General features: G+C 37.4%; 1 protein-coding gene across 2 annotated transcripts in view; it reads left to right on the top strand.

The window, feature by feature from the left end:
• The window catches only part of CRIM1 (cysteine rich transmembrane BMP regulator 1), a 189,138-nt gene that overhangs the window by 61,364 nt on the left and 100,853 nt on the right, over positions 1 to 26,921 (top strand). For both annotated transcript variants that reach the window (XM_061471077.1, XM_061471076.1), the window contains exon 3: positions 25,904 to 26,146. In XM_061471077.1, the coding sequence (XP_061327061.1) occupies positions 25,904 to 26,146 (243 nt within the window). The remainder of the gene's footprint in view (positions 1 to 25,903; positions 26,147 to 26,921) is intronic.

Genomic DNA, 26,921 nt, shown 5'->3' with positions numbered 1-26,921 from the left:
CTGAAAGTGTTTGGTGTTTCAGGGACATAAGAGGCTATTGATCTAGAATGCAAGAGTTGTGTGTGTTTGAGGGGGGGAGAGAGGGGTCTTTTTATGGTAAACAGTATAGTTTACTGGTTTTGTTTTTTGCTTATTTGTGTGGAAATCTTCCTACCACCTGAATTCCTAAGGAAGACATCTAAGTAGTTCATTGCTTCTGTATCATTTCAAAGAACAACTCCGTGTGTCATCTCAAATATTATGCATAGTTCAGTATGGTCAGAAATACATTGAGCAAAACGGTATGCTTTATGATGACGAAAGAAAAAGCACTGATAATATTGGGAGAGAGGTGGCAGTGTTTTACTGGGGGGAGGTTTCCCCCCAGAGTTTGTTTAACAGTCTTAGAGCAGTAATACAGCAGTTACTTTTTTCCTGCAATCAGTGATATTCAACTTTCTTAATTGTAGAGTAATATTAAGGCAGACTTCTTTATGTGTAATTAAGCTGCTATATGGTGATGGGGAAAGGACTGTATATCTAAGACTAAATAAGCTTATATTACAAACTGTGGACATTTCCAATTGGCCGAACTGTATGTTTGTATAATCAGATTGACAGTTTTCTTCCTTAACATTAAATCTTGTTTTGAGGCAAATAATTTCTTTGCTTTCTCCCCACACTGAAATGAAGAGTAGGGTATTAAAGCAGTGGTTTTATGTCTTAATATTTGTTTACAGCTTGAATTAGTGAAATATTTTTCCAGGTGACTTGTAACAGAAAATTACATTTCTACTTATATTTTCTTTTGCTCTTAAATTATGAAGAGGTGTTACTGGCTGTATGTGTGAATGTTAAATGATTTTAAAGCTTTAGGGTAATGAAAAAAATATTGTAAAAAAATTAACAGTAAATAATTTACAGGACAAGGAAAAATAATTTTAGGGCAAAAATCAAAATATGAAATAAAATTAAAACAAACCACCTCAATCTGAGTAAGATTTAAATGTTACTCTGTTGTTTTTTTTTTTCCTGCCACACTGTTTTGATTTGCTATTCCCAAAGAACTGGGGAATAAAAACTATCTTGTTTGAAATTCTTGTTCTAGAAATTTCAATTTAATTTTATATTAAGATGGTAACTTCTGGTATGAGTTTGGAAACTTTGTTCAAGAATGCTGATTCAGTTCTTCCTATATATACATGAACTCTAGCTGGACTGTATCTAAATGATGTTTACAACTTCTGTTACTGGAAACAGTAAAGCTAGAAATAGCATACACATGGTGTAGCATCCTGCCAGTTACTTGGGATCCATTCAGTCATTCTGCTGTTTGCTTGTTTCATATTCCAGGAAGTATTTCCATACCCTTTTCTTCTCTAACAAGACCTCCGGTTTTTACCATCTGATATTTGGACAGAGCCGTGTTAGTCATCATTCTTTTTCCTATTGCTTTTTTGTTTTCTCAAAGAAATTGCTGTGGTTTTTAACCCCAGCCAGCAACTAAGCACTACACAGCTGCTTGCTCACTGTCCCTGCATCAGGATGGGGGAAGAGAATTGGAAGAGTAAGCAATAAAACTAGTGGGTTGAGATAAAGACAGTTTAATGTGTAAAGCATAAGCTGTGCACACCAGCAAAGTAAACCAAGGAGTTCATTCACAACTTGCCATTGGCAGAGGTGTTCAGCCACCTTCAGGAAAGCAGGGCTTCATTCTGTGTAACAGATGACAAACACCATCACTCCCAACGTTGTCCATTCCTTCTTCCCCCAGCTTTATATTGTGAGCATGGCATCATATGGGGTATGCCTTGGGTCAGTTTGGGTCAACTGTCCCAGCTTTGTCCCCTCCTAACTTCTTGTGCTCCCCAAGAGTAGACGTTGGTAGGGTGGGGTGAGGAACGGAAAAGGCCTTGACTCTGTGTAAGCACTGCTCAGCAATAGTGGAAACATCCCTGAGTTATCAACAGTTTTCAGGACAAATCCAAAACATAGCCCCCTACCAGCTACTATGAAGAAAAATAACTCTGCCCCAGCCAAAACCAGCACGGCTTTGTACTTTGTTGGATTATGCAGTTTGCTTCTTCATTCATAAATGTGTGTAGCTGCTTTTGCATTCATAAGTGTGTGTGCTGCAGTACAGTAACTAAATTCATATTTTAATGGGGAGGATGCATGTAGTCTTTAAGTAGTCTTTTTCCTTTTCAGTGCTGCAAATTTGTTTTCTTGAAATCTGATGCAATTATGTTGAAAGCCTTCTGTTACTTTTTTTTTTTAAGTTGTACTTCTAAGCATCTCATATTTATGAGTGCTGCCTCTCTATTTTCTTCTTACTACATATTTTCTTGAGTCAGCAATGATGAATCTTCAACTGGCAAGTTTTGGCTGGAACCAACAACAAGAAATCACAATGCTTAAAAACCAAAAACCAAGCCAAACAAAAATTGCAGCAGACAGCAAATGAAACAATTTTTTCCTTAGTGTCTGGTGCCAGCTACTAGTGTAAATTTAGTGTATTATTTGTTAGGGTGTGATTGCTTGTATGCACTCTTCTGTCATTCAGTCACTGTGATCGCTTTCAAACATCAGCTTGTTCCTTTTACTTGTTTTCTAAGAGCACAGTGCTTATTCCAGCACTGATGGAATACCTCCAGAACAGTAGGTAGTCTTAACAGCTAAGTTTTGTTTATAATAGTTATGGCTTTGTTGCTGTCAATAATGAGGTCAGCAGGATTTCATCTCATGTCATTCTGTGCTGTTCTCTGAAAATATCTCTGCACAAAACTGAGTTGACTTTCACTGTCACTTTGCTGATGCTTTGGAGCAAGAAAAGATGTCCTTTTAATAATTCACATTTTTCAAATGGCAAAACTTAGACTTGACATTTTCATATTGATTAAAATATGATTTAGTGTATTAACAGCATGCTCTTCTGCTTTCTAATCTTTTCTACCTATTTTTCCCCGTGTTGAGTGGATGTGAGAAATTGATCTCCATTGAAAAGTGCTTGGAGTAAGTTTGTTTGAAGCTGTACGTGAAGCTTAGAAGCAAAAAAAGCGTGCCCAAAACCATACTGCTTCCCACAAAAGTTACATGGGAAGTAGTTTCATCATCTGTCATCATGCATCACACTCTCCCTGTTGTATTCTTCTGCTCTTAGTAGTCATAATCCAAATGTCTTTGATTTAGTAACTAGTAGATGCAGTGACACTTTCCTTGCTGTTTTCACTGAGAATAGATCTGCCAGTTTTTACTTTGTACCACTTAAAGCATCGCATCAAACTAAGACATGTATCAAACTGTTCTTCTCATACTTTGTCAAGGCTAAAGCCTTCTCTCTCTTCGTTTTATCTGTATATTTAACTGTGTTACTTTCAGTGTTCAGTTATTGTCAACAGCTTTTTCTTGATTTCTAAAGCACCTGTGCTTGCCCCAGAAAGAACAGTTACAGGAACTGAATTGGCAAGTCTTATTTCTTTCCAGGTTCTTATATTAAGCTGCAGTAGATTTGTCAAAAGTGACTTCTGTCATTATCTGTGGATGAAACTGTTTTACTCTGCATAAAAACATAAGTATTAATTAAAGGATGGAAACTTTTACAGTGAAATGAAGCTTCTAATCCCTGAGCAACATAATGCAGAGGGAAGGAAACTTTAATTTTTAATGCCTAATGAAGGAGCCTCAACTGGAAAAATTATATTTTTTATATTATGTTATTATTATTATATTATGTGAAATGCTGTGATGATTATGCTCTTAAAAATGCAGTGTTTGGGTCACATGCAGAAAGAGGATTTGAACCTGAGTTTCTTCCATATTGTGGTGAGTGTGGGCTTACTGTAGATTCCTAAGGAAAAAAAAGGAAATGGTCTTTTACCATGAGAAATTGCTGGCATGTTGTAGATGCTGATCTCCAGGATAGGGCTTAAAGCCCAAGTTCTTCAGGAATGTCCCCTTGTGATAATCACCACACGCTATTCTTTTTCCTCATCCAGGTGTTTAGGAACCCCTCTGGGGCCGATACGTAACCTAAAGAAACTTAGGGAGAGGCATATACAGGGGTTTGACTCTTGCTAGGTATCAGTCTGCCTAAAAGCGTTGTACCATGGCGTGTGGAACAGGTGATCTTTCGGAATATAATTTGAGAGAAGTTTTTCTTGGTTGTGTTTCTGTTTGAGGAGAACAACTGTGCAGTTGCACATGTGCCTGGTTTCTCAAAGGCAATAATACGGCAATTATAAAGTACTTATTAAAAGCATAACATATTGTAATATACTTGCTTAAGAAAGAGTAGTCCAGTTGTGCAGCTTTGTGTAAGCTTTGCTAACTTCATGGAATCTCAGGAAATCAAGAAAACCAGCAATAACTGAAGTTGCCTAAAATTTGATGGTTTAGGCCATTAAGGCACTGCTACAGTTGGGTTTTGGTACAGCCATACCATGCATAACAAATACGCACATACACTGGTTATTTAGTTCTCTATGTTAGAGCTAGGTCAGGACCCTGTTTTATAATCATGTTTCAGGTGCGAATTTGGTACTGTTAGCTCTCTCAGTTCCGTTACTATCTCAGAAAGCTATTTAGACAATTACTGATTCTGGCTGCCTTTTGGGGGTTTTTGATTGTGTGTGTCAAGTGTGCTTTCAAGCTAATGACGAGGTCTTATTCTTCTGCATGTATTTAAACATAGGCAAATGTGTAACTTAAAAATCTTTTTAAGAAGGTAGATGAGGTTTGCTTCCTTCTGTAGGCATTGTGTGGTACAAGACAAATGGTTGTTAAAACTGCTATGGTAGTTGCTGTGCTCTTCTGCATTCTTGGTGGCCTTTCCTATGTGAGATGAGGTGGGCAGGGATCAAGTTATGACTAGTGTTGGGGTAATTCAGCAATTTAAATAATTTTTCCTTAGTCGGGTAGTATTTTGCTGACCTTTAAATGTGAAAATTGAAGTGCTCTTTGATACATCTACTTCTGGATGATTTAAAACCAAAGTGAGAACAACAAAGTGCAATCCCAAAGCGAATGATCAGTTTAAGTTCAGGTTTTGTTTTCTTTGATTTTTTTTTTTTTTTTCTTAAGTGCATTGTGATGTTCATAATAAAAAAACAAAACCTTCATGCAGTGTTTTCACAAGGAGTCTCTGCCACGGCATGCTGTACATCAGATTTAACTTTGGCATTGATGATTTTTGTAGTTTATGGTAACTGGCAGGGAATCTGTATTCTGTATACTCTTTCCGTTGTTGTCTGTCCCTTTTGGGTTCGATATGGCATCTGTCAAAAGAGACATTGCTTGTGGTTGGCCAGGATATAAACCAATCAAAAAATGTTTGCACAAACAAGGTTCAGTAGAGATTTAAGAAAAAACTTAGTTCCTTTTTCAGTTGTCTGAGGATTCAGGGTGCTGTGCCCATGTGAAAACCAAGGAGGATTTTGTGCAGCCTCATAGGTCTGTGTTGTCAGGTGTAAGTATTGAAAGCAAGGACAAACTTTTGTGCACTTACTGCTCCACTCAAGTTCAGACAGCATGTGGAAGGAGTTCGTTTGAACTGGAAGCAATAAGGATGGGATCTGAAGAAGGCGAAATAAGAGTATTGAAGAGGTAGGACTAGGAACGTAAACATGAAGACTGGGAATAAAGGAAATGGTGTCAGGAATTCAGAAAGGAAGAACTGGAGTAGATGGGGATGTGATAAGGGACTGGTGTTCAAAGAGGAGAAGGGGCAAAGAAGATCTGCAAACGTTTGGGTCTTTGCACCTTCCATTTCTGCAGGCTTGGAATAGTTGCCAAATTTCATGTATTTGTTAACAAATACCAAGTAAGTTGGGTCTTGACTCACTGTATCAGTGCAGATAGAGATTCATAACTTGCTCTTGGAAAAATATTAGTTTTAGAAATTATTTACAGTAATTTCTGTGGTGAATGTAATAAATATCCTTCCCATGATAAATTAATGCAGTTCCAAACAATGCAAATTTATATTCTATTCTAAAATAAATGCAACTTTATAAAATAAATGTCTGTCAAAAATCCTGGAGTTCATGGGGTACAAGTAAAGTTACATTTGGAGGGATCCATAAATACGTATTGAGATGTATATGTATATTAAAAGTATTCCTACCTTTGTCATGAAGTAAAATGTTTCTGCATTAAATTATTTACTAGGCAACAGTAGTGAGGCTGAAAATGAATATATTGATGTCTAGACTGTGATGTGGACAGAGCTGATCTGAGAACATTAGGGAAAACATTCCTCTAATAGGGAAATACAGGGTTTACCTAAATTCTAATCCTCACTGAATGTCTTGGAATAACCAGAGAGGGTTAATCTCTTTAAAATGTGTAGTTCGGGGTGGGTAAAGGTGTACCCTGTGTGTGCATGTGGGGTAAAGGTGTATTCCATGTGTGAATGCAGCAGAAGACTACCTTGCAAACTGAATTCTGTTAACTTGTGCTGGTTTAGGATGGGATGGTTAATTTCTCCTTAGTAGCTTGTATGGTGCTATGTCTTGGGTTTGTGATGGAAAACAATGTTGATAGAATACTGGTATCTTAGTAATTGCTGAACAGTGTTTATGCTGAGTCAGGGCCTTTTCTGCTTCTCCTACCACCCCACCAGAGAGTTATCTGGGGGTGCATAGGAATTTCTGAGGGAATATAACAGGGACAGCTGACCCCAGCTGACCAAAGCGGTACCCCACACCCTACAACATTGTGCTCAGCAGCAGGAACTGGGGAAAGAAGAGGAGGGAAGGTTTGTCAGCATTGCTATCGCTCTTGGACTGTGTGTTGGTGAGCAATTGGGATTTTTGCATCTTTTGTTCTTCTTGGATTTATTTTCTTTGGGGAGTTTTGTTTTTTTTTTTCTTTTTCTCTTTTTGCCTTATTAAACTGTCTTTATCTCCACCCATGAGGTTTTGCACTTCTGCCCTTCCAGTTCTCTCTTCATCACACTGGTGGACAGGCAGTGAGCAAGTGGCTGTGTGGCACTTAAAACTGTGTGCTGGGGTTAAACCATGACAGAACTCCAGTTCATTTATGAAGGTCTATCTAAACGAAGTCCTGAAAAGTTTGGCTGATTGCCTGCTCAAGATTTCAAGTCAATGTGAAGGATTAACCTAGACTCACATGCTTTTAAGATCTGCCAGTGGCTTTTTTTCCTCTATGCATGCTGTAAGAGTTTGCTTACTTAAAGACTTCAACATATTCACGTTAGGTCTGGTATTTTGCTTCTGTATTTCACGTTGACTTCTTGCTCCAGAATCTAAAGTGTTACAGTACCTTTTGTTTGATACTACTACTCCTGAAATTGAATGGATCTATTATGAGAGTGCAGTGAACTTGCAGTTGAAATGTCTCTGCTCCACACAAACATATGTTGTAAGGTGAATATTTAGGTATGACTTAATATGCAAAATGTTTATCTTTAATATATAAGATTCTAGTGTTCTGTCAACATGTCCTCAGTAAGTTTTCTTTTAAAGTCCAAATAGTATTTATTTCCTGTTTGAAAAATACTGAACAAAATTCTGATTTTAAAAGGGAGACAACGTTCCAGTATTTTTGTTCTTCAGAAGGGGAAAAGCCTGGTGCTTTACATGTTTCGTCTCGCTCAATATGCAGATCTGAATTTTAAATATTTTAATGTAATACATAGATTAATATACAAGTTCTTTTTATAGTAATATGTATTACATATCTGAAGAAAAACAATACTTGAACTCTCTAAAAGAAACAGCTTGAATTACAAATTTACAAAACCAGTTTTCATTTTGCATGTATAAAATGTGACATAAAAATGATATATGATAGTGTCCTTGAAGCACAGAAGTGATGTAGCTATAGCATCTGAGCCTTGTTATTATAACAAATGTTGCACACTTACTGTTGGCTACTGTGCAGTTTTATTCCCTTTATTTTCAGTTCATGACTTCACTGCTATGTTTTGTAATAATCAGCTATTGGAGAATCAGTATGCCTGATATTACAGGGCAAACACAGAGCTGTGACCATGGGCATGAACACAAGTGTATTTGTTTTATTTCATTGTTCATCACAACCAAGTCTTTTTCAAAGGCAGGCGCTTTGTAGTGGAAGCAAAAAATGATTTCTTATTGGAAGTCTTGCTCACTAATAAAAAGTTACTGTAGGCCAGCAATATATGTAGTTAAACACAGTGTAGGTATAAATAGAATCATTGAATCATAATACATAACTCTTTAGTTATTCTGTGTGGTCACTGCGATTTGATATGTGTCATATGTGTCCGTACAACTTGTGCAGTCAGCCTGTCACTCAGTGTAACAGAAAGTTTCTCATAGCTGAACTGTGGTTGTTAGTGTAGGTGGGTGTGTTTAGATGGAAGAATGTAACGTGTTGGATTGAAGTTTGGTATGTTGGGACATGCCTTCTACTTGACCTGTATGAACAAGGCTGTAGTCTTTTCAGGCATGTCTGGACAAGAACAGGCACCTGAAGAGGGGCTGCACTGCCTGAGTGAAGGGGTTGACGATAGATGTTGTATTATGCTAGCTCTTAAGTCTTTGGGGTTTTTCTTGGAAGCAGATGAACTTCTAGGATAATTTAATATTATATGAAGTATTTTGGGACAAATTGGTTTTGGAGTTGAGGGAAAGACTATTAATGTTCCTCCTCAGTTGTTATTCAGTACAGATTCTCCCCCAGCACACACCCCTCCACCCCATGCTCAAGTATTAGAAATAGAAGCGTTCGGTTGAGACGAAAGGTTGTCATAACTCATCCTAATGCTTCTGGCACTATCCCCTTAAGTCAGTAAGTTAATGAAGAATATATGTTAACTCTAGACGGAAGCTTATTTGCACATTAGTGTCCATATAGCTCACTTTTAGCTAACAAATGAAGTTTGGAGTTAATTTTTAGATCAATATCAGAAATTGCCATGTGATCTGACTGTGTGAAGGCTGGATGAAAAATTGCTAAGCAGGGTTGTTTCCTTCATAGCCTAAACAAGCTGAAGTTCCCAACAAAAATAATAAATACTTCTCTATCAATAGAGCAGTAAACAGCGTGTAGTACTGTGAAAATTTCCTCTTGTTTATCCAGAATTTGTCTATTACAGGTAAGGTAGTAGACCTTATCTGTAGTAGGTAATTGTCAGGACACAAGAGATGAGGAGTGCATAAATTCCCCACTACAGTAGTAATTTATGAACAACATAAATTTACATTTTTTTTTTTGCGATGTATAAGCCTGTGCTACGGCTGAACATCTGAACAGCTTCAGGAGACGTAACTGAGATGAATCCAAGTTTAAAATAGTATCTTTGAACTTCCCTGATCACATTTGTTGGTCATCAGCATCTGGCACCAAAAGAAAATAATTAGTGTTTCTGGAGTTTGTGTTTGGCTTGCTGGACTGTAGAAGTTAATGATGAGATGAAAAATCTACCTTAAATTGTTTTACTAATAAAAAAAATAGAGGTTCCAATAGGGCAATATGTAACTAACTGTAGAAATTTCTGCCCTCGTGAAAACTTCAGCAGGGAGAAAGCTTACCTGTCACAGGCAGGAATAATGGCTTAGCCTGACCAAGGCTGACAGTGCAGCGAGTTGAACACGAGTCAGCAGTGTGCCCTTGCGGTGAAGGCAGCCAACTGCATGCCAGGGTGTATTAGCAGGAGGGCAGCCAGCAGAGCCAGGATGGGAAACAGACGTTCCTACCCTCTCTTCATCACTCGTAAAACGTTGTCAGGTGTCACATGACCTGACTTGGGATCCCTAAAGCAAGAAGGATGCTTGAGTAGGAGGCTGCGGAACACGATCTACAGGGAGAATACGCTTTGTTCAGTCTAAAGAGAAGAAGGCAGCAGAAGGGACTTTATTGCAGTCTTCAGCTGCCTCATACTTGTTTACAGAAAAGATGGAGCTGCACAGTAGACGGGTGAGAAACATCAGACATAAGCTGCAACAAAGAACATTCCAGTTCAATGTTGGGAGGTGCTTTTTACAAGGCTGGTCAATTTGGAGGGACTCACTTCCTAGAGAGGGGTTGGAAGTGCTATCCTCGGGGTTGCCCAAGCTCACCTGGACCTGAGCAGCTGACTGAATATCAGCCCTGCTCTGAGTAGGGAATGGCACCAGGAGGTGTCAGGACATCCATTTGTACTGGAATTACTCCGCAAGTGTCAGCCTCAGAAAGGGTAGAGTCACCAAAAGTGATGGAGGGGCTTGAGCTTGCCTTGAGAGTTCTGAAATGGCTTGCCTTGGGGAAAATGCCGAGAATTTTTACTTAACACTTACTATTCTTGAGAGCAGTTGTGACTGCTTATTACCTGCTAGGGTTTGTTCCACAGGACCTGTTCTAAACATTGCTGGACACCTCCTACACCTTTCACACTCCCTTCAGAAAGAAAAAAAAAACAAAGCTAGCTGGACAATCACTGCAAAGGGAAAGGGTATTCCTGTCTTGAGGGGGGGGGAGGCATTTTGTTGCTGTATTTACAAAGCAGCATATACAAGACAATACACATGATGCATACCGTTGTGGCCTTGAACACTTAATCATTAGGCTTCACAGTCCTGTGTAAGAAAAATCCAATATTGTCTTTCTTAATGTCAGGTGCAAAAATGTTTGGAGAGGGAATATCCTTGATATTTCCCTCAGCTATTCAGCTACTTTCTGGTGGATGTCTTATTTTATAGATTAGGGTGCTCATAATGAAAATTTAAAGAACTGCGTGTACATATGGAAGAGCACAGGCTTCACATCAGTGAACTGTAGCCCAGGCATGCAGTTTGCTGTTAATATTCCTGCTTCTTGTTGTGGGTCAACATGGACAAGTAAAAGTTGCTAGTATCATTACTGTGGCTTATGTTTGGAAATAAAGTAGTCTTTTGTCAAAGAGATTTGATGACCCTGTAATACTGTTGTGTTGAACATCAGGTTCTTCACTTGACAAGCCTGCCTTTTAGAGTTACTGATCCCCTTAGTGAGTGACCGTTTTTGTTCAGCTTGGTTTTTTTGATGATGGAAAATATAGTGCAATAATGAATACGATAATGAGCGACACTAAGGGCCACCCTGAGTTGTTTTTCACTCTCTTGCAAAAAGTCACACAATGTTTTTTATCTTTCTCTATATGATGTCAGCTAGACAGTTTCTGAGACATAATTTTACTGCTTCTTACTCTATGGTTGTTTTAGCTGCTGCCTCCATCTTCTATATCTTTATCTTCTTTCTTATGGTGCCTTTGGGACAGCTTGAAAATTTACTCCACAGAGCTCACCCTGCTGGGATAGTGGTTGACCCTTCTCCCTGGCCTTTGGAAAAGCTGCCTTCTGGAAAAAAATTGTTCATGAAAGATTAACCAAAAATGTGTTTTCTTCCATTCTTGCTTTATTCCAATCAGTGTAATATGCTTCTGGCAAACTAATTGCATTGCGAGTATACAGACTTAGGTTTAAGGGTTAATTAGAAGAAAAATTCATTCATCATACTTCGGTTTAGTCTGAATTTCAACTACCTAATACTTGGTAAACTTAAGTTTCTTTGCAAAACACCAGTTAGCAAATACTTGCCCGTGACTGATGAGTGAATATTCATTTGATAGTACTTTGTGTTTGCTTCTCTGCAGCTCATTCAAGTCAAGGAAGTATACTCGGATGTAATTTTTCTGTTCAAGCAGAACTTGTGTGAATTTTTCCTGAATATACAGATTTACTAGCAACTGTATTAGCAAAGTTTTTACTAGCAAAGTTTTCAGATACATTTTAATCAGGGGGGAGGGCTGGTTTTTTTTGTTTCGTTTTTTGTAGCACCTAGGGATCTTGACTGAACAAAAGATCATGTGTTGCACAAAGTGTGACACCAGATGCAGAGTAAGTTCCCCTGCACTTTCAGACCAGTTGTGTTTATAAAGAGAGTGATGGATTGAGAAGTCAACAGAAGCAAAATAGCTTGTCTGAATTACTGAATCTAGGAATAGAAATGCAGTCCTGTTCAATATGGTGCTAAACTTTTGTCCTAGGTCTTCTGAATTTTCTGTCTGTTGGAGCATCCTTTCTTGGTTTGGCTGCTTAGCTATATATTAGTTCTTTCAGTCTGTTTTTGTTTGCTTTTCTTCTCATGATGCTTTTTTTTTTCATTATTATTATTTGTTCAGGGTGTTGTGGGAGTTTTGGGGTGGGTTTTAATATGTTTTTTATTTTTACTCAGTACTGTTGGCTACCACATTATAATGTGCAGAGCACGAGGCAGTATAAATTAACACGAGTACTTCAAAGTCATTGATTGCAAAGTCAAGCACCTAAGGCAGTTTACACTAACTGCAGCTTTGTTCTTAGATTTTGCTAGATAATTTATTCCCAAAGAGAATGTTTCTGTGTTTCTTAAACTCTGCATTTACAGTTTATTTAAGCTTGACCTGCTGTCCATTTTTAAGTGTGAGCTAAGTAGAGCTTGTCTTGCAGCATAATAGAAATTGTGGCTAGAACATGACATTGACTCAGGTTTATTGTTTTGTTTTGGGTTTGTTTTTCTTTTTTTACCTTTTTTTTTGAAATTGTGCATAAATGCTATTTTGAAGTATCTTTATCTACAATGTGAGTCAAGAAAAATTATGTGAAATGAGAGGTTAGTGTATTCAGGGTAATACTTAAAAGCCTTATTCACAGGACATTAGGTAGGTTAAGCACTAGGTCAGGATCAGTACTGCAAGTTAAGTATGTGAGAGGTTTATTAAATTTACTAGCTTTGCTTCCTTTTAAGCATTGACCTAAGGCATTAATGGGACAGCGTATGGGAAGGTATGCATTTGGTAAGAAATATGGAGTAAAATTTCTAACTTGTCTCTATTGTAGTTCAGTTATTCTTTTTATGTTGATGAGATTCTGAAGGCATGCTTTGCAGGTTACAGACTTGGCATATTTGCATTCTATTTTACGTTTATTAATATACCAGCATTAGTTAATCTTGTCTTCCTGCATGCTTATATTACAGAGATTTCTGAGTCTTTGTAAGTCTTGATCCATATTTCCATGAAAGCAAGTATTTATTTTGTGTTGAGAAAATGTATGCATTGCATAGATTGGAAGAAAGAAAAGAGAAGTGTTTGATTGTCAGCAGTAATACCATATGGTATGTTATGCGATTTAGTCATTTTGTTGAAAAAAAAAGTATGCATTTTGAGTTGTGCTAATGAAAAGTTTCTTTTAAAACTCACCTTATTAATACCGCCTTCATTAACACCACCTCCAGCTCCTTTCGATAAAGGTCTTTTTTTGAGACTAGAGAAGCAGTTTTCATTCTTATTTACTTCTGTTGCTGCTGGTTTACTGTGAGGACTGCTGTTCACTGAGGTGCACCATGGAGGAGGTATCTTCAGAGACAAGTGAAATAACTCATCATGTGATACTAGGTTTTATTCCCTCTGGTGTCTCTTGCCAGCCAAGTGGGAAAAAACAATGGAAACACAGTGTTGTTCAGAGTAGCATCGCTCTGCTTTGAGATGTACAAGCAACAGCAGCTATGAAATATGGTGAAGCTATTTTGTAGCTTTTGCTTTTTTCTGTTATCTTTTTGGATGTCAGTAGGCTTTCCTGGTTAGCAGTGCTCAGGCTTTGCTGACTTGTGCAGTGCCAGTTCTCAGCTTGGCCTGTGTGCAGGAATATGTTCTGAGCCTTTGGATTTCTGAAATGTACTGCATGAGTTTATCGAGTCAGTGCAGTATCTTGGTTGTAGGCATTGTTGCATCTTTAGAGATACAATTTTTTTACAAGAGCTCTCAATTATAATTCTGCTCTTCCTGCTCATGTTGCCTGCTGGAGTGTGTTCATGAGGTAGGATTGCTGTCATTGTAACATGAGAGTGTACAGAGCCAGTCCCTTCCTCGGGGCACTTGTTAGTTATCTTTCAAAACTGCATTTGTCCTCTTACTACTTATAGGTTTTTTTCAGGTTCAGTGGGGAGTGTGTGAGGTCATCAAAGGCATCATTGGTGGCTTTTTCCTTTTTTGGAGAGGCTAATATTACTTTTGTAGGTTAGGTGTCATCTCATATATGCAACCAGCTTATTAGTAAGCCGGCATGCCTTGTCTTTTGGCGCTGAAACTTATACTCTGTACACTAACACGTTTGCTGCAAATTTGTAAGTAAGATTAATGTGCATTGATTGTGTCCAAATCCTGAGCCATGCTCTTCCCAGAGTTTGATCTAAAAATGGCTTTGGGTGTGGCTGAATCCCAAACCTAGGCAAGGAGTGCCATCATGAGAATCTTACCGGAAAGTAACTTCTCTCACTGTACATGATGTTCCACAAAGGTATGTAACCTGCATTATGGTGCCTGTAAATTATATCTGTATTTGAGGCCTAGTCAAAATGCCCCGAGAAATGGTGCTGATTAAATGCTTCTTCGTCTGAACTTTTTAGTTTTCTCTTTTTCTACTTGTGTTGTGGAAGCTGGTATGCAAAATGCCACAAAGCTGGTATGCAAATGCCACAAATACACAATAAAAAGTGTTCAAGAGAAAATAATATTTTGTATTAAGGTAGATTGTTACACAAACCAAGTATGTTGCTGTCTATTGTACTAATGGAGATGTATGGTAAGAAAGACAATCGGCTAAAAAAAGATGTGAACTAGTTTCAGGCTTTTGCTTTAAAGTAGGCGTAAATGGTAAGTGGTTAACTGAACAGGAAAGGATAATGAAGAAGAAAAGATACGGAAAGCACAAGGTAAAGAATCAGATTAAATCTCTGAGCCAGGGTAATTTGTGATACTCCTTTACTTTGATAATTCTGCTAAAAAAAGAAGAAAAATAGTCCAAACAATACACTTGGGAAAAATGGATTGGCATGCTTGCTGTCATCTAGATCATTCCCCTTTAAGCTGCTCTTGGAAACAGCCTGTCTACCTAGTTAATACACAACTTTATGCTTCAAATGAGATCAGAAACTGAATCTAATTAGAGAGTGTTGCAGCCAACAATATTCTGAAATTGAGAGATTATTTTTACGTATTTGGCTTAGGATTGTTGGTCTTTTTCCAGATTCGCTGTCTTTTATTCATAATAAAAGGTGTTGGCATTCATTCAGCTTGAGAAGAGGGGTCCAAGTTTAATGACTACCGCAGTCAGCATAATCCTTGTAACTAGTGTTAACAGAAGCTTAGTACTTCGTAAGCTCTGACTTTCTGCTTTTTTGTACTTTTGACATTTAGTTCTCTCTGTGGGAGGTTGCTTCTTTGAGGTAGAATAAGGATCCAACAGGGTGGTGATACCTAGTAGCATTTAATGTATGATGGATGTGAAGCTGCATTTAATTGATACTGTCTATTTTGCATATTTCATTTATGTACCTGCATAGGTACATAGGTATGCAGGCACCTGGTCAGTGACTGTGAGGAATAAAGACTGTGGATATTGCATGTTTCTCAGTTTCTGTTAAAAATAATCTGGTTTCTTGCACTGGGTTTTGTATGCCAGCATTACAGAATGGCACAGCTTGCTTGTCTTTCCTACTCTACTGTGATTCCTTGTAGTCTTTAGTCTGTTTGAGGGTTGGTTATTAATACACGTGTGCATATGCGTTATGTGGCTTCCCCCCTCTACCGCACTCCCCCAGATATGTAGATATTTCTGGTTAGGATACTCCTGTAGTTTGGAAGCAGGAAGAGTAAGATGAGTCTCACATTTCTAGTTGTCTGTTTCTTTTTCTAATCGATTCTCAAAAACTTTAGTGCTAACAGTTGGACAGCTGTCTTCTCAAGCTTAAACTTATACTAAAATTTAAATTTCTTGTGTTTCTTGTTGCCTTTTGTTATTGCTTCTCGTATTTTATTATTTTCACAATAAATACTTTTTTTCTTTTTGTATTTGCGTGATTGGTAGTCACGAAGAAACACGAGCCCGTCCAAGCTAGCGCTGAAAACGGGTAGTGCAGACAGGAACTTAGAATTTAACAAAACTAATTGTGTGATATTTAAGTGCTTCATTTATTTTTCCTAGTGCACTTGTTCTTTGTATTCAAGTAAACCTATCTTCAGAGAGTATTATATTTTAAATATTCCATATTTTTACATAGACTATGAGAAATTGCCTCTAGTGTAAGAACAAAAGAATGGTGCTTTATCTTCTTTTACAAGCAAGTCTTCAGATGTGATGCTTATTTGTCCCTCTTGCGTCTTAAGTGTCAGATGAGGCAGTTTATTAGAAGATTTGTCTTTGAAGAGAAGATAATGTTTTATGTGGAATATCCACCAAGTCTGTCTTCAGTGAATGCTCTCAACTAGGGTTTCATTAAGTGTCACTTTCTTACAAAAATAAATCTACTTTTTCTGAAGGACTGAGCTGTTCAGTAATTGTTTCCTGTTGACAATTTTTCTTGGAACTGGAAATGTAGTAGAAGTATTGTAGCATCTCTTCAAACTTCAAGGCAGCGAAAACTTTTACATAAGAACTCACTGCATCAGTATAGATTCCACACAGAATTATACTGGCTGTTATATTTTCTTACTAAGGCTGGAGCTCTTTTTCTGTTGTCTAATGCATAGAACTTCTGTTCAGTAAGTTGATGCATGCTTTGTAATGGGTGAATTGCAAAGTAATAGCTATAATTGTTGGTATTAAAAGTCATTCTAGGGAGGCCAATTTAATAGAAATATTCATGTTTAAAAAAAAGTAAGAATTCTGGAAGATCTTTGGTAATATGGATAATCTTGTATGTTAGAAATGCATTTAAATTTTAAATTTGAGAGACTATTTAGAAGAATTTAGGAAGAAGCCAACACAGAAGTCAATGGAGAGGCACAATAGTACGTAGTGGGAGGATGAAGATGCCTCAAAACACTTGGAAATTGGTCTTCATTAGACATGTTCTGTTTAACCTAAAAGAAGGAAACTACACCATTCTTCCTACTTTCTAACAGCTGTACTATCTTGGGTTAGTAAAGAAAAGAATGAAATGTTGAGCAGGGTTGATTTTTCTGATGTTACCCATTTCTGAAGGGTTTTAAGAAGTGTGTGGTTAAGCTGCTAACAGACAGAGATCCTTTGAACATAATAGCTAGGAAAGCTAGTTTGCATAATAAGGTTTACTGTCAGAAGTATCTTAAGGCATTCAAGTCCTTGTTTTATTATGTGTGGGTTTGGCTTTGTGGGTTTTTTGTTGGTTTTATTTTTTATTTTTTTTTTATATTAGCAGAGATCAGAGAACTTGAAGAAAGCACTTAAATTCATTTTTATTAACTGAAGGGCAGGCAGAGGTTGATTCAATTTCACTAATAACAAGAAGCTGTGTTCCTTTGAATATTAAACCCCTCACTTCTAAGTTAATTTTTACACTTTGGTTGCTTTTTTAAATCTAGCTCTAGAAATTAATGGCTTTTCTTGCTGTTCTGAGTTTTGTCTTGGTTGCTAACTTCATATGTATGTGAATTCTCTTTTCCTTGTAAAATCATATATTTATTTTGATTGTAGTTTGCATTTATTGCAAATGCAAGTGTTTTCTGGGTCCCTGTTATGCTTATGTTTCCAGATGTTGATTAGGAAGTAAACAGTGATTTGAGATTACTACTTGGGGGTACTCCTTAGAAGCTAACCCCAGAGGTGTTTGTCCTTTGCGGGGTGTAGGTTGTATGCTCAAAGTAAGATCCCGTTCTCCCTTGCCCATCAAGATGTGTGTTGTAGTACTCCTCTTTCAGTGAATATGTATGAATTGTTACAAATGCTTCATCATCGTTTTGGTGTGCATTCAACATTACCTTGGTTTGCAGCTGCTTATATTGTTGCAATACATAATACTTTATGCTTTAGGTAAATTTACTACTGGTGCACATTTTTGTAAGTCATTGAAGTATATGCAGTTGATACTAGTTAAGAATTTAGTGTTTTCATTTTTTGGTTTACTTCCAAAATGTTTTGGCATTCTTTAAAGTCTTGGCTCTGTAGTTGAGACCACCGCGTTACTGTTTACATACTCCTTCTTTCTTTGGAGATTTCAGTTATTTGCCAATGTAAAGATTGAGCAATAGCAGGAGTAGTATCATTCATCCAGAATAATAGGCTCTCTTACATAAAGAAATCACAATGCACAATATTATTCCATTCATGACAGTACTGAAAACTGAATTACCTACTGTGAATTTGACCACAGGCAGCTGTCTGCTCATCTCTTCATCTAATTCTGAAGGATTTTCAGGACTGAAGTTTAAAGGGGCTTTATTGCTACTCAAAGCAGTGTAATTACTAGTGGAAATGGGTCCTGCCTTTGGGATGGTACACCTCCCCATCTGCTGTGCAGCAAGCAACAAACTGTCCTTCTCTGTTTGTACAGTTCTGTCAGAAAGCTGGTGCTACTGATTATACATTTGAATTAACTTGTTGGTGTCAAGCCCTTAATGTATATTAAAAAAAAAAAAAATCAATTAAAAGGAGGGTTTTATTGAAATGCAGGAAAAGGAAAGATACCTTTAAGTTTTCCAGACTGTTTCTAAGCCTAATGGAGAAATGCTTTGAGCTCAGAGATCTGAACCCAAATGCAACTACTGCAACAAATAATATTGGTTTCATAGAACTTTATTTGCATTTAGATACAGGATGTCTGACAAATCCTCCTTGATTCTTTGTAGGCAGTGTTTAGGTTAAGGCTCGATTGCAATTCTGGTGTGCATTTGGTTTTGAATTACTACCTTTCTTCTTAATATTTTCAGTACAGGAGAAGAAAAAAGTTCAGGAAGTGGAATTATACCATCCTAATAGTTTTGCTAATCCAGATGGGATTATTACCTTTCTTGTCTCTAGTGGTTTGGAGTAGCATAACCCTTGTTCCTGGTTATTAGGTTCTTGAAATGAAAAATCTTTGGCAAATCTGAATACCATGTTGCAAAGATGCACATTTAGTAAAAGTTGTCTCAGATGGTCTTTGGTGTGTAACTCTTTTTAACCCAGGTTAGTTGCAGGATGTTGCTGTTGTGTTATGAAAAGTTTAGGCTATCATACTGGTGAGACATTGCTCCACTGTGTAGTATGCAAAATCCAGGGTGCCAGATTGCTGGAAAGCAAAGCAAAACTCATTTAAAATGAAGAATGGATTTTAAATAAAGTTCAGATATAGGTAAAAGGTCAGGCTCTAGTTCCCTTTTTATTTGCAGCAGTTCATCCGTATACAGTACTGTGCATATTCTGTGTGAAAGGTAATCTCATTTTTTAATCTACTATAACTGCCCTTTTAATTCTTGAAAATCCTTTTGGGTATTTTGCATTCCAGTATCGATCCCTGTCTGTCTGACTGCTTCAGCTGGGTAATCATTTTTCTTCTTTATCCCTAATCCTTTTAATATTTCCTTCCGGCCACTGTATAACAGTATAGCATGTCTATTGTTTGGGATGTGTTTCAATGGCTACCGTAAGACTGTACAGTAAAAGTGGCTGTATTTTAGACTAAATTTCACAAAACTGGTATACAGTGAAACAAAAATGCAAAGCTGAACAACCCACGTCTTCAAAGCACGTATGCTGACCTTAGTTCTTTGTTTATTCATACAAAATGTTCATCCTTATGAAGCTTCCTGTATTTTGAACTGCTCTGAAAAATTAAATATGAAGGTAGGTGTTTCAAAATGCTTCTTAGTCCTTATTCTTCTTACAGACCTAACAGAAAAGATTAATTTTATTCTCTCTGTGTATACACATATGTATACATCCATGCATACACGTGCATGTGAAATCTTGGTTTTAAAGGTGCAGCTGTAGAACAGTTTAAGTATCTCGGCAAAAGTGCTTGGACCTAAGTCTCCAATAGTTCTCTTCAGCACTCTCCTTGGATGAAAACATTCTGTCCTTGTTTCTATGGTGACTGAATAAAAGCATCTCTGGTCACACAAAGTCTTGACAAAATTATAACAATCCCTCCCTGAAAAGGTTTCCAGAACAGCACAGGTCTGTTGTGTTTCACTTGGAGGAGGAGGAGGATGCTTCCAACCCCACTGGGGTCTTCTACTGTGTTTCTCCCACACTAGGTTACACCTTCAGATCACTTTGCTGTGCTAACCAATGCTTCGACTGTTCTGCTTTTCTCATTAGCTAAATGTGGCATATGCTTTCTCTGTGTGTCAAAGCAGAGCATGCAAACATAATGAAGGAAAAGAATTTGAAACAGAGGTGAAAGCAGAGTTTTTAATTCTTCTTCAGGAACCCTCATTTGTTTCCATACTGCTTTGGTACCAGCCAAGAAGGGTGTGTGTGTATGTTTGAATTTTATTACAACTACTCTACTTTAACAAAACAAACAAAAAGCTTCAGAGACCTAGGCTTCTGATATTCCATGGCTGTCTTAATAAAAACACCTCTAGCCAGTACCCAGTTTGAGTATTGTATAAAGCATTCAGGAAGGTAAGGAAGCTACCTTCTCTCAAAGCATTGTTTGTAATGTTAAGACTTCAGTAACTTGCCTTTATATACCTCCACTTCCCCATAATAACTTCATAAGGTCATGGGAAACAAAACTATCAAAATACATAGTATCTTCTGACATGGAGAAACTTCCTGAAAGTTGTAGCTTTATGGCTGTTGCTTTATGACAGACTCTTTCCAATGTTAATAGCAAAAAGAAAAATAAAATCCACATCTTGATTTCTTCTTTTTATTCTGTCCCTTGAAGATTACTTCCTCCCCCTCATGCACCTTGCAACAAATCTACTGTGGTTCCAATGAAAGGTCAGTTTGAATGTTGTTATCCCTTGACTTCTGAGATGCTGCAACTTTCCTGTGTGCTTCCAAGATGAAAATCAAATGCAAATGTGAAATGTTTTGGAGACATTCTGACTTTTTAAATGACTATTTTAATATTCATGTGTTTTAATATTAAAGCACAGAGTATGTCATAACTTAGTTATTATTTTCAGTTACATGGTGTAAATTATGTGGTTGTTATTAACTGTAGGGTGCCCTCTGTCACATGCTTAGTAACGGCAGGTTCTTTTTACAGGCTAATTGCCAAGTAACAGAAAGTAAGTCTGAACCTTCAGACCTACAGAAAATACAGTTTGTCTTGAAATGCACATTGGTGCGAATCTGATACCAGTAGTAATTTATACCTAGAAATAGAACTGTCACTGGTAAACTGAATAATTTTCTATTAAGCAGTCTGTGAGACTGCCTTTTAGAGTAGAGACAAAGTTTGTTTCCAAGGGTAGGAGTCTTATTTTGAATTAATAAAAATGTCAGTTTTCCTGTTTTGATTATGTTCAGTTTATTAAAAATGTTATCTTTCCTGATACATTTCTGAATTTCTTGAAGATTGACAGGCTCAGAATAAATAGTCTGTAAAAAGCTTGATTGATGCAGACTCTTCTTTTATCTGTGTAGAGATTCTTTGTTGGCTCAGGCTGGTGAGATGTCAGAGATACTAGAATGCTTCCAGCTTCGGTGTTACTAGATGAAAGGCTATAAAGAGAATAGCCTTTATGTGTCCTACAGAGAAACCTCATCAGCAAACCCGCTGATAGCTTCTGTTCTTTGTGTAGTCATTTGAAATGCTGCTTTTCTGAACACAAAGGCAACGTTTGCAGCCAACTAAGTTTTGTTTAGTGAGTTGTAGATCTGTACAGACTTGATTTATGAGAAGCTTGATGGATGCATCCTTGACAAGTAATTGTCCACCTTGTTAATGGTGGGTTGTTTTTTTATAAAGGAGAGACTAAAATATGATTAAGTTGTATATGTCTTTTCCATTAGCTGTCTGATTCTGTGAAAATCAAACAGCAAAAATGTGTGCAACTCCTCTCTTCATTAAATTACTAACTTCTTGCCTTGTTAATGTGGTCAGTTTATTAAATGAGACCTATTAGCTGCTTCAAGGGTAGAGGTAGAGCAGTGTTTTATAAAAACCATACGTTAAGCAGTGCAGTTAAGTGTCCTGTGTACAAACTGTTAACTACAAAACCAGACATCTGCTTTAACAAATAATTTTCATGCTTTTCTACATATTGTTAGGGTTGTATGAAATGGTTCTTGTAAGGAAATTACGCTATGTATTAGGAGAATGTGACACATGCTATCTTCTTGCCATGTAATCTGTGTGCTAAGATGCTTCTTTATTCCGGCATAAGTGCGTTATAGGTTTGCAGTGCTGATTTATTTCATAGTAAGTCACATACATACTTCTCCCTTGAAAATGTAATTCTTCTGTGTTTGATACACTGCTTTGAAAAATGAAGTTCTCCTGTTTCTGGGTGTACATAGTAATTGTATTCTGTTTATTATCCAAATTTAGATAATAAAATGGAGATTAAGTCCTGATGCCTTGTTTGATTTTGAGAGTGCTGGGTTTGCATAATAGAGAGGTTGGTCAGAGTCTTGGGTGACATGGTTTAGTGTGTCGTGTCCCTGCCCACGGCAGGGGGGTCAGAACTAGATGATCTTAAGGTCCTTTCTAACCCTAACTATTCTATGATTCTATGATACAGTAGCTTAAAGCATCTGGGAGGCAGGTCAATGCTTCATAGTGCGTGTGTGTGTATTTGACAGAGAAGTGGTAGGCTATTGTGAATCTACCTTGGTATATTGAGGAGCTACTTTGAAATAGTCCCTTGTAGGTGTATTAAAGGAGTAAAGTAGCATAAGTATCACTGGTGAGTAATTTCACAGTTGTCTTCTGTGGAATGCAGCTTACCATCGCCCTCCCTTTCTGTCTTTTAAGATGGTCTCTTGCATTTTTAATCAGTTTGCTCTGACCTGTTTTCTTATGTGCTCTTTTTGGAAGGCTGGAAGTGTTTTTTAACAAGGGAAAAAAGAGCCATTAAATATTTAATGCAATCTTAAATAGCTATACGTAGGGGAATTAAATCAGGAATCCTGCTAAAGCAGTGTCATTTATGTCTGTATTAATGCTTTAATTTATTTTGAGAACAGATTCAATTTTGATACCTTTTTTGACCAAGTAATGAAAATGTTAACAAGTTTGCAGTGAATTGTAGAAATAAGCCTCATATAAACCATTATCCCTGTAAATAGGGAAGATGGGTATGCTTGCCATTTGCTGAGGTAACTAGAAGAAAAATCTGGAAACTTTATTTAGTGTCTGCTTAAATGCAGTGTCTTTTATTCAGGGCTCGTATCCAAATGAGGAGCCCTCATCAACTTTTACTGAACTGCAGTAAAACAAAACTCCCACCTTCTGATATTGGAGTGAGTGCTGGGCTCAGGATGCAGTTGGCTCCTGTGGTGCCAGCTGATTGAACTTTTAACTAAAATATAGTAATGCCACTCTGGTAGTTGCTAGATTTTTATGTTTAAGATAAAGATTATTTTCAAGAGAATGAATTAGGGACTCGACTCATCAAGGAAACACTTTGAATACTGCTGGTCATACATCAGGTCAGTCACTTGTTCCTTTGCACAGAAGGAAAACCAAGTATGAATCAAGAAACAAATCATGGTATATTTTGCAGAGAGCTTCTTTACCTGCCCGTGACTGCTAATTGGATTGGTGTTAAGGAAGCTGAAAAACAATTGTCTGTTGGCTGGTCCAGCCTGGCTTAGTACATTTGACTTTCCTGTTGCTTAGTTCATCTGTGTATGGAGAAGGGAATGTCTTAACATGTGCATAGTTGGAGATCATAATTTGGAAGCACAATATTTATACAAATAATAGCAGGGAGGGGACTTTGGTTATTTTTCAGGACTATGAAACACAAAAGTAGCGGTGACACGGGATTAAAAAGAAAACCTTAGTTTTATTGCAAAATATTTACTGGTGTTATGTAACCTGGTATTAAAACATAAAAAAGCATTTGCAAGGTAGTGGTTGTTTGCATTTAAGCCATTTCCTCTGAAAGTGATGCTGGCTTTATTTAGTAGTAGAGTCCCATTGTATTCTGTTGGAGTTAACGACATTGAGCGCAATGTTCTAATGTGGAAAAGACTATCAAGGATAATAACTGTGAAACACTGAGTGAACACTGTGTACAAAAAAAACTTGCCATGGTTTAAATTTCTCTCTTCCATGCTTTCAATGCTTCTCACATGCTGATAATGATGTATCCTTGTTTACTTTGTATTTTTGCTAGGTGATCTTACCAACTCTTAACAGAAGACTTTGCATTGGTCTTCAAAATAAATTTACCTAGAGTTCTGAATAGTCTGAATCTCAACAGTTTGACATCTGCATCTGACAAACTTTATATTGGTCAAATAGGTCAAATGCAATACAAATTGTATTTGACCAAATGTATTGTTCAAATTGGTGTACTGTAGGTACACTTTTAAAATGCATTTTGAAAAGTTAATATGTTAGCCTTCCAGTATCTGAAGGGGGTCTACAAGGATGCTGGAGAGGGTCTCCTCACTAGGGACTGTAGAGATAGGACAAGGGGTAATGGGTTAAAACTCAAAGAGGGCAAGTTTAGATTGGATGTAAGGAAGAAGTTCTTTACTGTAAGGGTGGTGAGGCACTGGAATGCGTTGCCCAGAGAAGTTGTGAATGCTCCAGCCCTCGTGGTGTTCAAGGCCCGGTTGGACAGAGCCTTGGGTGGCATGGTTTAGTGTGAGGTGTCCCTGTCCATGGCAGGGGGGTTGGAACTAGATGATCTTAGGGTCCTTTCCAACCCTAACTATTCTATGATTCTATTATACCTATTTTAGACTTCACAAGAGAGAATGTGTGAGTGTGGGATTATCTTTTAGGCACAGAAATCAGAAAATGGATGCATAATGCTAGGACAGATCAAGTAACGAACAGTGAGTTTCAGGGTCTATCATGACTACAAACTTCAAAGGCTGCCACTGCACTGCTGTTCTATTACTTCTCTGTGCGCAACTGAATAACATGCAGTGGAAAATTAAAAGGTTTTCAAAAGCTAAAATATCAAGCCTTTGATTATATCTGTAAGCTAAAGAATACTGCTGAAATACTGAAACTAGTATGTTATCTATTATTTATACAGCTTTCTACAGTGAACCTCTGTGGCCAATGTTCAGTCTGAACAATGTGTTTTATAAAGTATATAAGAACCTAAACATAAGGGTAATTAAAAAAAAAGAGTAAATCAGTCACAAGAGCAATCTGATTTCGCAGTGTGGGTTAGTCATTTCAGGACATGACACAACATTTTTGCCAGCAGTAAGATTTGGGTTTTCTTGAGAATGGGGAATCTTCACTTGTTTTCTAAGATTTTGAAGAGTTACCTAGGTGGCCAAGAAACTTCTTCAGTGTCTTCTTTCTTTGCCTTAGTGTTTGTCTAGCTTGTTGCTATTCCCACCAACTTGTTGGTCTAGCTCTTCAATATTCCTTTTCTTATTGCTATGTGCCTCCAGCTAGTGCCTCGAACCTATAGTGCCTCTAGCCAGTGCTAATCAAACCTCTTCTCTTTTACTCTTCAAGCCACTGAAGTACATAGGAACGATACTTTTACAGTGAGAATTGGGAGCGTGTACAAGAAAAATCCTCTTCTGCTAATAAATGGACTCTCCAAACATTAGCTGTTGAACTTTAAACCAGCCTTTTGAATATGTGAAATCTCAGTTCAGGTCAATTAGGCTTAATAATAATAAATCAATTAAAATCAGTTGCTCATAATGGAAAAACTTAGGAAGCTGAAGGTGTAGGTGTGAACATCAGGGCTGCGCATGATATGACAACTTGTTTCGTAACGTCATGACCAAATGCAGAGCTTCACAGCTGTTTTTGAGGCTGTGTGGGTCCAGCAGTTGCGCACATTGCACAAATTAGGATTTTTGTAAAATATTCCATAATTCACCTGCTATCTTGCAAATGCCAAGGTTTTTTTTCTTTAAGCATGTTCCATAAATTTTGCTAGTCAGTTCAGCACCAGAAGTTTCCTATTCTTTTTATTGTTTTTGGGGGGAGGGAGAAGACAGGGAGTTTTATCTGAGCTCATCTTTACAGCTTATTGACATATATGGCATGCTGATTTTTCTCTCCCTTTCAGAAGAGAAACCTGATTGCTCCAAGGCCCGCTGTGAGGTCCAGTTCTCTCCTCGCTGTCCAGAAGATTCCATCTTGATTGAAGGTTATGCTCCTCCTGGTGAATGCTGTCCACTTCCGAGCCGTTGTGTGTGCAATCCTGCAGGCTGCTTGAGGAAGGTTTGCCAACCCGGCTATTTGAATATATTGGTTTCTAAAGCATCAGGAAAGCCAGGGGAATGCTGTGATCTCTATGAATGCAAACCAGGTAAAAATGGACATGATTTTTTTTTTTCCAATTGTAATTTTTTTCTAACTGACCAAATAACCTACATAATTGCATCTAATAAAGCCTATATAGCCTCTAAATTCTTCTAGTTCTTCTTCAAAATTAAAATCATAATACGTAGGCAATACCCATAACAAAAGGTAAGAAGTATTATGATAAGTTTTGCTTTCTTTTTTTCCTCCAAACATAAATTTAAACTGAGCAACAAGGGAAAAGTAGCCTAGTGAGGATGTTGCATTTCTGTGGATGCTGCTAGTGAAAGTGACGTACTGATTAGGTCATATAAAGGTTTTACATAGTAGAAATATTTTGTGCATGGACAGGGAGTTAAGGTTTCGATCTTAATATTTCTCTAGATTAAAAAGTGATGACCCTCAAAAACTAGAGAGTGAAGGGATTGTTGAGGTTCAGATTGAAAGACTTCACAACATTTTTTGTATTTACCTATTTTCCATTTCATGAGAACACAAATTGCCCTTTTTTGTGATTTATTCTCAGTGGAAGATGTAATTCACTCTTCTTTTTGATCCAGGCTTTGGTGAAGATGAATAATAAATAGAGAGGGATGAAAGCAGGCATATAAAATTGTATAATCCAAAATCTTAAATGCAAACAGTGTGCTTAAACTGTGCCTCTCCTGTGCTTGTTTTAACATTTTCTTAAATCCTCCACAGAAGATGATTGTACAGTCTTTGTATCTTCTAGTGCTTCTCTTTGTGGTTTTCCTAATATCCGATGCAAATCTGACTGGAAA

This window comes from Pezoporus flaviventris, unplaced genomic scaffold, assembly GCF_033815535.1.
Source record: "Pezoporus flaviventris isolate CSIRO_AGI_PZ_B2104156 unplaced genomic scaffold, CSIRO_AGI_Pfla_v1 ptg000066l, whole genome shotgun sequence".
NCBI classification, from domain to species: domain Eukaryota; kingdom Metazoa; phylum Chordata; class Aves; order Psittaciformes; family Psittacidae; genus Pezoporus; species Pezoporus flaviventris.
The sequence above is the reverse complement of the archived record's forward strand: the minus strand, read 5'-3'. Positions and strand labels throughout refer to the sequence as shown.